Consider the following 13370-nt stretch of genomic DNA (forward strand, 5'->3'; position numbering starts at 1 on the left):
TAGAGCTGGACATGGGACAGGACAGAGCTGGACATGGGACTGGGCAGGGCTGGACACGGCACTGGGCAGGGCTGGACAGAATTTTTAATAGAATGGCTTTGCATAATGGCCTTGGTGGCCACAGTGGCCACAGTGGCTGTTGTAATGGTTCAGGGAGTCTTGGTCTTGATGGTGGTCACAGTGGCCTTGGTGGTTGGAGTGACCATGGTGGCCAGAGTGGCTGTGGTGGCCGCAGTGGCCACAGAGACAGTGGTGGCCCCACTGACCTCATGGTGGCAACAGCTGGCAAGGTGGCCATAGTGGCAGTGGTGACTTTGGTAGCCTTGGTGGCCTCATTTCTCTGGGGGTCCAGGTGGTCTTGGTGGTCATGGTGGCCACAGTGACCACAGTGACCTTGGTGGCCATGGTGGTCATGGTTGCCACAGTGACCTCTGTGACCTCGGTGACCTTGGTGACCTTGGTGGCCTCGTGGCTCAGAGGACCCCAGTGGCCACTGCCAGGGCTGTGGTAGCCAGGAGGAGCCCTCTGAAGTGGAAATGGGCACTGGGGATGCTCCCACCTGGGGGACAAAGAGGGGGGTCAGGGTGACCATGGGGGACAGAGAGGGGGCTGGGGACGGCCATCATGGGGGGTTAAGGGTGACAGGAGAGATGGGAGCCATGGGGTGACAGGTGACAGGGTGTCAGGGGGTATGGGGGTGACAGGGACCAGGGGGTGCCAGGGGGTGCCGGGGGTGCCAGCGGTTCAGGGAGTGTCATGGGGGGTCCCAGCCCACCCATGTCCAGCACACAGGGCCCGTCCCCACAGCGCTGCCTTTGGCAAAGAGGGACAGGCTTGGTAGGTGTGGGTTCCTGTCCCTGTCCCTGTCCCTGTCCTTGTCCCTGTCCCTGTCCCTGTCCCTGTCCCTGTCCCCCATCCCCCGTCAGTGTCACTATGTCCCCCGTGCCCTGTCCTGGGTGTCCCCATGGCCACGGTGGGTGGTGTCCCCATCCCCCCAGGCTGTCCCCTGTGCTGTCACCTTTCAGCCACTCGCAGTTGTATTTGCTGGAGGTCCCGGTGGAGCGGAGCTGGATCTGTGCCTTGTTCCCTGCCTCGGTGACTTTAACGACCTCAAAGGTTTCATATGGTGGGATCAGCACCTCCCTCTCGTCTGGAAATCTGGAGAATTCCTGGATGAACGCGCCGTGGCACGTGCGCACCTCGAAGAACGTGTCCTTCCCAAAGCACTCGGCAGCTTCTCTCTTCAATGACGTCGACGCAAAGTTACCAAACCTGACGGTGTCACCGCGCTGTGCCTTGAATAGGACCCCACACACCCCACGGAACACGTCCAGACACTGCCCCTTCTGAGCGCCCCTCAGCGCCACCAGGGCCTGGGTCAGCAGGAAATGCAGAGTTTTGAAGTGGAAATTGTCCCGGTAGTGCTGGCGGGAGCGCCCGGCCACGCGCACGGCAGTGTTGAACTCTCTGTGCAGGTCATTCATGGTGTAGGCCATGAGAGCGATGGTCTGGGCTGGGGACAACAGAGGGGACAGAGGGGACTGCAGATTCTGCCACTCCTTCACAGCATCGAGCCAGGCCCGGGCAAAGAGAGGATTCTGCTGGAAGTCGGAGCGGTTGAGGGCCGGCAAGGCCGCGGTCATGGCAGGGCCACAGCCCCGGTACTGGTCATCGAAGGAGTCCTGGGCCATGTCCAGGCGCTCCACGTCATTGGCCACGGTGGCCACGGCCATTGCCAGCAGGGCCAGGGTGAGAGACAGAGGGGCCATGGCTGGGAGAGGCCACCAGGAGCAGTTGGGGACACTGGGGGACAAAGGGGGACACAGTGAGGGGACACAGGGAGGGTTCCTCCCAGGGGGAAGGGAGGCACTCCTGGCCAGGAGACCCCTGGACATGTCTGGGGTCCCTGATCCCCAATCCGGGGGTTACTTCTGCCTCCCCAGCGTCCCCGAGCCCCCCAGGGACCCCAACCCCAATCCCACAGTACCAGCTCCTCCTGGCCCCCCAGAAGCCCAATCCTACTCCCATGATTGCAACTCCCCTGAGGGCCCCCAAAAACCCGGCCCAAATCCTGGGGTCACTCCCTGAGCCCCCCAGTGTCCCCTCAGCCTGTCCCCACACCCCAATCCCATCCCCATCCCCAATTTCTTCAGTGTCACCCCAGGACCTCAACCCAAATCCGGGCACCCCCCCCGACCCCCCAGTGTCTCCCAGCCCCCCATGTCGCCAATCCCACTCCCACTATCCCGTGTCCCCCCTCACTCTCCCCCAGAGCACCCCATGACCCCAGTCCCAGTCCTGTGACTGCCCCCGTGTCCCCCCAGGAGCGCAATCCCAATCCCACTGTCCCCTGTCCCCCCCAGGTGTCCCCAGTGTCCCCCCAGGAGCGCAATCCCAATCCCACTGTCCCCTGTCCCCGTCCCCAGGTGTCCCCAGTGTCCCCCCAGCCCCTGATACCGAAATCAGCCGCAGTGAACTCCCTGACAGAGCTGGAGGGGGCCCAGAGCCGGAATTCTTTATCAGCTGGGACTCACAGCCGAGCTCTCCTGGTCCTGCAGGGCAGGGGGGATTTGCTACCGGGAATTCATCCATCCTAATTATTAATATTCATCAAAATGGGCATCTTAGCTAGCACAAACCCTGCAATTTCCCTGGAAATGATTTGCATGGCTCTGCCTCTTTCTGGAAGTCCTTTTCTGCTGCTGCAGGGGCGTCCTGAGGGGTCTCTGGGCGTGGTTTCCATGGAGCGCCCCAAAATCTGAGAGAACTTTTCCTGGAACTTCTGCTTTGTGCGGACGCTGCTCCTTCTGCCCTCCAGACCTTGCAGAAAATCCCTGGAATTGGAGTTCCCTTTATCTCTTTTTTTGTGGTTTCCTGTGGATTCCTGCTCCTTCTGTGGTCCAGACCTTGCAAAAAACCCTCACTGGAGCTCTTTTATCTCTTTTTTTGTGGGTTCCGGCCACCTCGCTGTGCCCACACTTTTACATCCTTTTTTCCCCTTTTGCCAGTAAATCTTTAAGCCCTATTGAGAACCACCAGGGGAACTGAAACCTTCTCTTGTCTCTGTCATTTCTCACCCTCCAGGCCCCCAAATCCAACCACCCCCTGTCCCCCCAGTGCCCCCAGCCCCACTCCCCACTGCTCACTGGGTCGCTGTCACACCTCAGACCCCAAATGGGGTCCCCCATCAGGTGACATCCCTGCAGGCACCCCAAGCCTGGCCATGATCTCCTTGGGGAGTGCCTGGGTCACTTCCCCGGCCTTGTTGGGGCAGCAGGAGAAGTTCTGGACCCCAAAAAGGGGATCCACCACCCCCAGGAGATCCCTGACCCTTGTTGCTGTGGTAGCTCAGCAAATCCTTTTGCCAGCGATCCCCGGCACCGTTTCCTCTCTTTTTGGATTTTTGGAAATTTAATAAAAATGAAAACGGTTCTAAAAAAAATAATAATGCAAATACAATAATAAAAGTTAAACAATTTAGAGTAGGACAATTTATGAGACAATAATAGACAAAGAAAGGCAGCCCGGGCCATGACCCCCCTCCCCTTCCCGACAAAGTCAGGAGAAGGGCACCCTAGAGAGAAATCTCTCTTTTATTCAGGAACCTCCTCATGACTATGCATATTTTATTTAAAACAATATTTTCAGCTGTCACTTGTCTTTCAATTCCCTGGGAATTGGTTGAAGTCCTTGAAGAGGTTGCTTCTGTTAATAATGAAGCCATGAATTCTTCTTCACCAGAAGATTTAGGAGTTCTTGTAGCTGTTATCTCTATGCGAGGAATTTCTTCTCTCTTTCTCGAGCTAAAAAGAATATCTCCCACACGTAGCTTCTATTTTAATTACTAAAGCTCAGTGTTAATTACAAAACTACATCCACTCGATTATTCAAATGTTAATACAGCATAACTTTTCTACCTAGCGTATCCCATATAGTAAATATCTGCGTAGAGCCACACAATGTGCATTTTTGACACTCTTTCAGTGATCCCTGCAGGTGCCAGGTTTGGCTTCCAAGGGTTCTTTTCAAATCCCCGGGGCGCTGCTCTGTGCCAGAGCCCCCCGGGGGTCTGAGCTGCAGAGCAGAGCCCACCCCAGCCACTCCCCGGGGGTCTGCTGGGGCTTTTCCCCTTCACAAATCACAAATCCCCTCCACAATTCCCTTAATGATCCCCCAATCGCTTGTTTTTAGAAATTTATAAAAGTTTAGAATAAAAATAAAATGGTTGTGAAAAGAATAATGCAAATATTATAGACAAATAATACAAATATTAATACAGATATAATACAAATATAATACAAATATATACAATTATATATATACATATATATATACACACACACATATATATACACACGCACACACACATATATATATATATGTATAATGCATATATATATGTAATAAAGGTTAAACAATTAGAGTTAGGACAATGAATGAGACAATAACAGCAAAGAGTCACAGCCCGGGCTGGGCACCTCTTCCTGGACCAAAGGGAGCCAGGAAAAGGACCCCGATAAAAGAGAATTTACTCCTTAGGAGGAGTCACCTATTGCATATACAAAACACTTCATGGTTATGCAGATATTTTATTTAAAACAAGAAATCTGTCTGGTACTTGTCAAAAATTTTCTGTTAATCCCCAGGCGCCTCTGAGTTTAAGTCAGGCTTGGAAAAGTTAATTTCTGTTGATAAGGAAAGCCATAAATCCCTCTCCTCTGGAAAATTTAGGGGTTTCTGTAATTGTTATTGCTGTACAAAGAATTTCTTGGTTATCTTCTCTTTTTCTTGAGCTAATAAAAAGAATATCTCACACATAGTTTCTATTTTAATTACTAAAGCTTAATGTTAATTACAAAACTACATGTACTATGTTATTAAAATGTTAATGCAGCATAACTTTTCAACCTAGCATAATCCATAGAATAAATATCTGCGTAGAGCCACGTAATATGAATTTTTCACAGCAGCATCCCTCGGGGTGGGCCTGGGTGGTCTTTGGGGGTCACCACCCACCACCAACCCTCCCACCCTCTTTCCTGTGGGGTTTCAGATAAGCAGCTCTGAAAAATTCATATTACGTGGCTCTACGCAGATATTTATTCTATGGATTATGCTAGGTTGAAAAGTTATGCTGCATTAACATTTTAATAACATAGTACATGTAGTTTTGTAATTAACATTAAGCTTTAGTAATTAAAATAGAAACTATGTGTGAGATATTCTTTTTATTAGCTCAAGAAAAAGAGAAGATAACCAAGAAATTCTTTGTACAGCAATAACAATTACAGAAACCCCTAAATTTTCCAGAGGAGAGGGATTTATGGCTTTCCTTATCAACAGAAATTAACTTTTCCAAGCCTGACTTAAACTCAGAGGCGCCTGGGGATTAACAGAAAATTTTTGACAAGTACCAGACAGATTTCTTGTTTTAAATAAAATATCTGCATAACCATGAAGTGTTTTGTATATGCAATAGGTGACTCCTCCTAAGGAGTAAATTCTCTTTTATCGGGGTCCTTTTCCTGGCTCCCTTTGGTCCAGGAAGAGGTGCCCAGCCCGGGCTGTGACTCTTTGCTGTTATTGTCTCATTCATTGTCCTAACTCTAATTGTTTAACCTTTATTACATATATATATGTATTATATATGTATATATATTTGTATTATATTTGTATTAATATTTGTATTATTTGTATATAATATTTGTATTATTTGTATATAATATTGTATTATTATTTTTATAACCATTTTATTTTTATTCTAAACTTTCATAAATTTCTAAAACAAGCGATTTGCGTTCATTACAGCAGCCAGTTTTCAATCTGCCCAACCAAATCCAGGCCTCACCTCTAATAAAGAGAGAGAATTGAAAGTTTCAGTTCCTCTGGAGGTGCTGGGCGGGGCTTAAAGATTTACTGGCAAAAATTAAAAAACATCAAAGGATGTAAAAGTGTGGACACAGCAGGGCAGGGCTGGCGGGAACCCACGGAGAAAGAGATAAAGGGAACTCCAATTCCAGGGATTTTCTGCAAGGTCTGGAGGGCAGAAGCAGCAGCGTCCGCACAAAGCAGAAGTTCCAGGAAAAGTTCTCTCGGATTTTGGGGCGCTCCATGGAAACCACGCCCAGAGACCCCTCAGGACGCCCCTGCAGCAGCAGAAAAGGACTTCCAGAAAGAGGCAGAGCCACAAAAATCATTTCCAGGGAAATTGCAGGGTTTGTGCTAGCTAAGATGCCCATTTTGATGAATATGTATAATTTTGGTGAATAAATACCCCGTGGCAAATCCCCCCTGCCCTGCAGGACCAGGAGAGCTCGGCTGTGAGTCCCAGCTGATAAAGAATTCCGGCTCTGTGCCCCCTCCAGCTCTGTCAGGGAGTTCACTGCGGCTGATTTCGGTATCAGGGGCTGGGGGGACACTGGGGACACCTGGGGGGGGACAGGGGACAGTGGGATTGGGATTGCGCTCCTGGGGGGACACTGGGGACACCTGGGGGGGACAGCGGACAGTGGGATTGGGATTGCGCTCCTGGGGGGACACTGGGGACACCTGGGGGGGACAGGGGACAGTGGGATTGGGATTGCGCTCCTGGGGGGACACTGGGGACACCTGGGGGGGTTCATGGGACTGGGATTGCAGAGTGGGGCCATGGGGGGCTCCAGGGGGACATTGTGGGGGCAGGGGGTGACCCCTGGACTTGGGTTGGGGTCTCTGAGTGGATAATGGGAGTGGGAGGGGGATTGGGGTCTGGGGGAGGGCTCATGGGGGTCGAGGGAGTGGCTTTAGGGATTTGAGTGAGGGTCCTGAGGGGCCCGGGGTCCCAAGGGGGCTGCAGAGGTGTAGGGGCAGGACTGAGGTCCTGGGGAGCACTGGGGGGACACTGGGAGGGTAAAACCAGACTGGGATTGGGATGGGGGCGGGTGGGACACTGAGGGGACACTGAGGGGACACTGGGAGGGTAACACAGGACTGGGATTGGGATGGGGGGCAGTGGGGGCGCTGAGGGGACACTGGGGGGGCCAGGGATGGACCCCAGGGTTTGGGCTGAGGAACGGTGGAGGGGCTGGGCTGACACCTGGGGGAAGGGACACGGGGCTGGGGTTATGGGGCTGGTGGGCACTGGGACGACGCTGGGGGGGACACAGAAGTGGGGTCTGGGAACTGTGGGAGTGGGGTTGGGGTCATGGGGGGCACTGCTGGGGGGACAGGGGTGACCCCAGAATTTGGGGGTCACTGGGGAGCTGGGAGGACACTGAGGATTGAAGACACGGAACCATGGGGGTGGCATTGTCATCCTGGGGGTCTGAGGGGAGTCCAGGCACGACCCCAGCATTTGGGGTCAGCACCCCAGGACGTGTCCAGGGGTCTTCGAGCTGAAGCTGCCCCCTGTGCCCCTCCTCAGTGCCCCACAGAGGAACCCCTGTGTGCCCTCAGTGTCCCCTCACCGTGTCCCCCTTTGTCCTCCATGGAGGAACCCCTGTGTGCCCTCAGTGTCCCCTCACTGTGTCCCCCTTTGTCCCCCACGGAGGAACCCCTGTGTGCCCTCAGTGTCCCCTCACTGTGTCCCCCTTTGTCCCCCATGGAGGAACCCCTGTGTGCCCTCAGTGTCCCCTGACCATGTCCCCCTTTGTCCCTCAGTGTCCCCCACTGCTCCCGGTGGCCTCTCCCTGCCATGGCCCCTCTGTCCCTCACCCTGGCCCTGCTGGCCATCACCGCGGCCACCGCGGCCATCAAGGTGGTGCCCCTGGACATGGCCCGGGACTCCTTCGATGACCGCTACGAGGGCTGCAGCCTCGAGATGGCCGCGGCCTTGCCGTTCCTCAGCCGCTTTGAGTTCCAGCGCAACCCCCACCTGGCCTGGGTGTGGCCCAAGGCCGCGGCCGAGTGGGAGAAGCGCGGCTCCCCCGTGTCCCCCCTGGCGTCGCCGGATCAGGCCATCGCCATCATGGCCTACACCATGAACGACCTCTACGAGCGGTTCAACGACGCCGTGCAGGCGGGCGGCCGCTCGCCGCGGGACTACCGCGACAAATTCCAGTTCAAGGCGCTGCATTTCCTGCTGACGCGGGCGCTGGCGTCGCTGCGGCAGGCGCAGGACGGGCGGTGCCGCCACGTGCTCCGCGGCGCGCAGGACGTGCTCTACGTGGCGCGACGCGGGCAGAGGGTGCGGTTCGGCCGCTTCGCCTCGACGTCCATGAACAACGAGACCGCGCTGGCGCACGGGGCCGACACCATCTTCCAGGTGCAGACGTGCTACGGCGTGGACGTCCAGGAGTTCTCCATGTACCCGGACGAGGAGGAGGTGCTGATCCCGCCCTTCGAGGTGTTCGAGGTCACCGATGTCACCTACGACGGGAGGAGGTCGTGGGTGTCGCTGCGCTCGGCCGGGACCTTCAGCAAGTACAACTGCGAGTGGCTGTGAGGTGACACGGCCTGGGGACACGCGGGAGTCCCCGGGAGAGGGAAAGATTTAGGGCTTGACTCAAAACCTTTAGAGAAATCGAAACACGTTAACCGCGTAAACATTGTGAAAAATACAGGATGTTAATTCATGTTCTTACGGGTTATGGCATGTTAAAAAATTGTGAAAATTATAAATGTTATAGGAGAATACAGTTTCAGTCTGCCTTGAAAATTGGCTGAGATCAAAGCAGGCGCCACCCCTGGAATTTCACATTTAAAAGGAGATAAAATATTTACGGAAAACCTTTGGCATCACAAAAAGACACATTAAAATAATTTATCAGTTCTCCCCCATGGGCGGCAGAGCTGTGAAATGCAAAGTTGTGTTTGGTGTCGGGGAAATGAGGAAAATCTGTGGAATTGTAATTTTAGAACACGACAGCCACAAATTTGAGTTCTAATAAAACAACCCAGGAAAGCGTGGAGGGAAAATAAATAAAATTCATTTATTTTGAATAAATCTTTTGCTTGCAATTACCTGTTATAAGTCTCAAGCTATTCTGTAATAAATGTCTTTTAATTATAATTTTAGAAGAGTTAGGAGAATTAGAACTTGCTTTGTATTAAAGAATTTTTAACTGTAATTTTAGATTGTAAAAAGGCTTTTAAACAAAAGAAGGAAATAAAAAGAGGGTCCAGGTCTTGCACAGAAGGTGGGAAAAAATCCTGGACACAAAAATAAGATTTCAGTTCATTAACTTATGGCTCCTGAAGAGGGAAACTAAAAAATCACTATCAGAGATTGATGGACCTGGAAAATAAAAATTGGAAAACAAATCCTGGATGGAAATCCTGGAATATTGAAATATCAAAATAGATCACGATATAGAATTATACAGGATAAAATATGGAATTATGACTGTTGAATATTGAATTGTGGCATTAAAATTAAAAAGGAAACTGCTGAGAAAAGCTGATGAATTTTGAAATATCGAAATAGATCACAATATAGAATAGATATGTCTATGTCTATAGAATTATACAGAACAAAATATGAATTTATAACTGTTGAATATTGAATTGTGGCGTTAAAATTAGAAATGGAAATCACTGAGAAAGTTTATGAATATTGAAATATTGAAATAGATCACAATAGTCTATAGAATTGTACAGGACAAAATATGGATTTATGACTGTTGAATATTGAATTGTGACATTAAAATTAGAAATGGAAATTGCTGATAAAACCTGATGAATTTTGAAATAGTGAAATAAATCACAATATAGAATAGACATGTCTATGTCTATAGAATTGTACAGGACAAAATATGAATTTATAACTGTTGAATATTGAATTGTGGCGTTAAAATTAGAAATGGAAATCACTGAGAAAGTTTATGAATATTGAAATATTGAAATAGATCACAATATAGAATAGATATGTCTATGTCTATAGAATTGTACAGGACAAAATATGAATTTATAACTGTTAAGTGTTGAATTGTGACATTAAAATTAGAAATGGAACCTTCTGATAAAAGCTGATGAATTTTGAAATATTGAAATAGATCACAATAGTCTATAGAATTATACAGGACAAAATATGGATTTATGACTGTTGAATATTGAATTGTGACATTAAAATTAGAAATGGAAATCACTGATAAAAGTTTATGAATTTTGAAATATCGAAATAAATCACAATATAGAATAGATATGTCTATGTCTATAGAATTGTACAGGATAAACTATGAATTTATAACTGTTGAATATTGAATTGTGACATTAAAATTAAAAAAGGAAACTGCTGAGAAAGTTTATGAATTTTGAAATACTGAAATAGATCACAATAGTCTATAGAATTATACAGGACAAAATATGGAATTATAACTGTTAAATATTGAATTATGATGTTAAAATTAGAAATGGAAACTGCTGAGAAAGTTTATGAATTTTGAAATATTGAAATAAATCACAATATAGAATAGATATGTCTATGTCTATAGAATTATACAGGAAAAATATGAATTTATGACTGTTGAATATTGAATTGTGATGTTAAAATTAAAAAAGGAAACTGCTGAGAAAGTATAAATGTGTATAAATATAACAAATAAAATCCCAGCAAGTCCAGCAGTCAGAAGTGAAAATCCTTCCACTGTACCCAGCGCTGCCTTTGCTCACACTTTACCATGCTAATTAATGGATAATTAATTAATAATTAATTAATAATTAAATTGAATTGCTGCTTGATCGATTGGCCGTGTCAAGGGTCTCATTTCTAAACAGAGCCATCAGAGCAACACCATCGTCCAAATCTCCGGAGATGAACTTTTATTATTCATAAACTTCGGTGTTTATTCACTCACGGGAAACCAAAAATTAAAAATTTAATCGTAAAAATCATCTTAAAAAGGAGGAGGAAACTCTTTTCAGCTCAGCCAGAGATAAAAATGAATTCGAATAAACAGCCTAAAAACAAAAGGACTGCGAGGGAATTTTTGCCAGAGTGGGAATAAAGTTTGTTATTTTAATTTAATTTAATTTAATTTAATTTAATTTAATTTAATTTAATTTAATTTAATTTAATTTAATTTAATTTAATTTAATTTTATTTTATTTTATTTTATTTTATTTTATAAAAAATAAAAATTAAGCATCCCAGTTCACCCTTGACATTTCCAGGGTAAAATCATCAATGTGACTCCACTGGGGGTGGGTTTTGCCCAAATTCTGCGATTTGATCCTTTTTAATAAACCAAAAATTCTGATTTTAATTGAGCTACTGTATTGGAATTTATAACAAACATGATCTAGAAATTTAATTTTAATTTTAATTAAGCAGGCTCTAAGTGCCCGAAGGATTAGTAAGGATTGGTAATTCAGCTTTAGACGTGACAAAAACATTTTTGGGCAGACACAATTTTTACGTTGTGATAGAACTTTTTATGTTAATAGATATGCTATAAAATAGAGTTTTTTATGTTAATAAATATGCTATAAAATAGAGTTTTTTATGTTAATAAATATGCTATATGATAGAAGTTTTTTCATTAATAGATATGCAACATGATAGTTTTTAATGTTAGTAGATATGCTATATAATAAAATCTTTTACATTAATAGATATGTTATATAATAGAAATTTTAAAATTAATAGATCTGCTATATAATAGAAAATTTTAAATTAATAGATATGCTATATAATAGAAGTTTTTACATTAATAGGTATGCTATATGATGGAAATTTTTACATTAATAAATATGTTATATGATAGTTTTTAATGTTAGTAGGTATGCTATATAATAAATCTTTTACATTAAAACATATGATATATAATAGAAGTTTTTACATTAATAGAGATGCTATATGATAGAACATTTTACTTTAATAAATACACTATGTGATACAACTTTTTATGTTAATGGATATACTATATAATAGAATCTTTTACATTAATAGATATGCTATATAATAGAAGTTTTTACATTAATAAATATGCTATATGATGGAGCCTTTTATGTTAATAAATACGCTATATGATAGAGTTTTTTCATTAATAGATATGCTATATACAATAGAATATTTTACATTAATAAATATGCTATATGATACAACATCTTATGTTAATAGATATGCTATAAAATAGAATATTTTACGTTAATAAATATATGATATATGATATATGATATATGATATATGATATATGATATATGATATATGATATATGATATATGATATATGATATATGATATATGATATATGATATATGATATATGATATATGATATATGATATGTCATATATCATATATCATATATCATATATCATATATCATATATGATAGAGCCTTTTATGTTAATAGATATGCTATATGATAGTTTTAAATGTTAGTAGATATGCTATATAATAAAATCTTTTACATCAATAGATATGCTGTATAATATGTTTTTTCATTAATAGATATGCTATATGATAGAACATTTTACATTAATAGATATGTCATATGATAGAGTTTTTTCATTAATAGATATGCTATATGATAGAACATTTTACATTAATAGATATGTCATATGATAGAGTTTTTTTCATTAATAGATCAGCTATATAACAGAATTTTTTACATTAATAAATACTCTATATGATACAACATCTTATGTTAATAGATATGCTATAATATAGAATATTTTACGTTAATAAATGCGCTATACAATAGAGCTTTTGACATTAATAGAGATGCTATATGATAGAACCTTTACATTAATAAATATGCTATATGATGGAACTTTTTTCATTAATAAATATGCTATATAATAGAAGTTTTTACATTAATATATATGCTATATGATAGAGCCTTTTATATTAATAAATACGCTATATGATAGTTTTTTAATTAATAGATATGCTATATCATAGAATATTTTACATTAATAGATATGCTATATAATAATAGCATAATATAATAATAGAACCTTTTGCATTAATAAATATGCTATAAAATAGAACTTTTTACATTAATAGATACTCTATAAAATAGAGTTTTTTATGTTAGTAGTGAGACACTAATTTTGAAGCTTTGGGAAAAGCTCAGGTTACAGTTAATAATAAATGTTGGTGATTTAGCTGAAATTAATAGAAAAACTTTGCTAAAATCAGTTAAAAGTTAGAAGATGGTGAAAAGAAACCGGATTTAAGGTGATCCACCCCAGATTTAATAACTCATTAACAGAGAAGCTAATTAATACAGCACAAGAGCTCCTGTTTGCAGAAACCCACTGAAAGAGTCCTGGAAAACAGGAATCAGGGAGTTCGACATTAATCATTAATCATCATTAATCATCATTAATCATCATTAATCATCATTAATCATCATTAATCATCATTAATCATAATGATCATCCATCAATCACATCTGCATTGGAAAGGAACGAGGAAGACTCGTTTTGCTTCCTCCTTTTGGTGACCAC

The 13370-nt window shown here is 43.8% G+C and overlaps 2 protein-coding genes across 2 annotated transcripts; one reads left to right on the forward strand and one right to left on the reverse strand.

The window, feature by feature from the left end:
- Nucleotides 1-82: 82 nt before the first annotated feature.
- Nucleotides 83-2871, reverse strand: LOC134549749 (erythroblast NAD(P)(+)--arginine ADP-ribosyltransferase-like). Its single transcript, XM_063395716.1, has 3 exons — nt 2458-2871; nt 1019-1803; nt 83-559 (listed from the first exon to the last, which is right to left on the reverse strand). The coding sequence occupies exons 2-3, from the start codon at nt 1767-1769 to the stop codon at nt 474-476; spliced, it is 837 nt and encodes a 278-aa protein (XP_063251786.1). The 5' UTR covers nt 1770-1803; nt 2458-2871; the 3' UTR covers nt 83-473.
- Nucleotides 2872-5704: 2833 nt separating this feature from the next.
- LOC134549894 (NAD(P)(+)--arginine ADP-ribosyltransferase 2-like) lies at nt 5705-10919 on the forward strand. The gene is made up of 2 exons (XM_063396013.1): nt 5705-6397; nt 7639-10919. Exon 2 carries the CDS (start codon nt 7673-7675, stop codon nt 8420-8422), a length of 750 nt encoding a protein of 249 aa, XP_063252083.1. The 5' UTR covers nt 5705-6397; nt 7639-7672; the 3' UTR covers nt 8423-10919.
- Nucleotides 10920-13370: the final 2451 nt, after the last annotated feature.

The sequence above is a fragment of the Prinia subflava genome, chromosome 1 (assembly GCF_021018805.1).
Source record: "Prinia subflava isolate CZ2003 ecotype Zambia chromosome 1, Cam_Psub_1.2, whole genome shotgun sequence".
In the NCBI taxonomy this organism is placed as follows: domain Eukaryota; kingdom Metazoa; phylum Chordata; class Aves; order Passeriformes; family Cisticolidae; genus Prinia; species Prinia subflava.

What these genes read in the sequence shown, in the direction of transcription:
- LOC134549749 (XM_063395716.1), bottom strand. Translation starts at nt 1,769, where the DNA reads ATGGCCCCTCTGTCTCTCACCCTGGCCCTGCTGGCAATGGCCGTGGCC. An exon ending in CAACTGCGAGTGGCTGAAAG is followed by an intron (nt 560 to 1,018) that starts GTGACAGCACAG and finishes TTTGTCCCCCAG; the next exon opens with GTGGGAGCATCCCCAGTGCC.
- LOC134549894 (XM_063396013.1), top strand. Translation starts at nt 7,673, where the DNA reads ATGGCCCCTCTGTCCCTCACCCTGGCCCTGCTGGCCATCACCGCGGCC.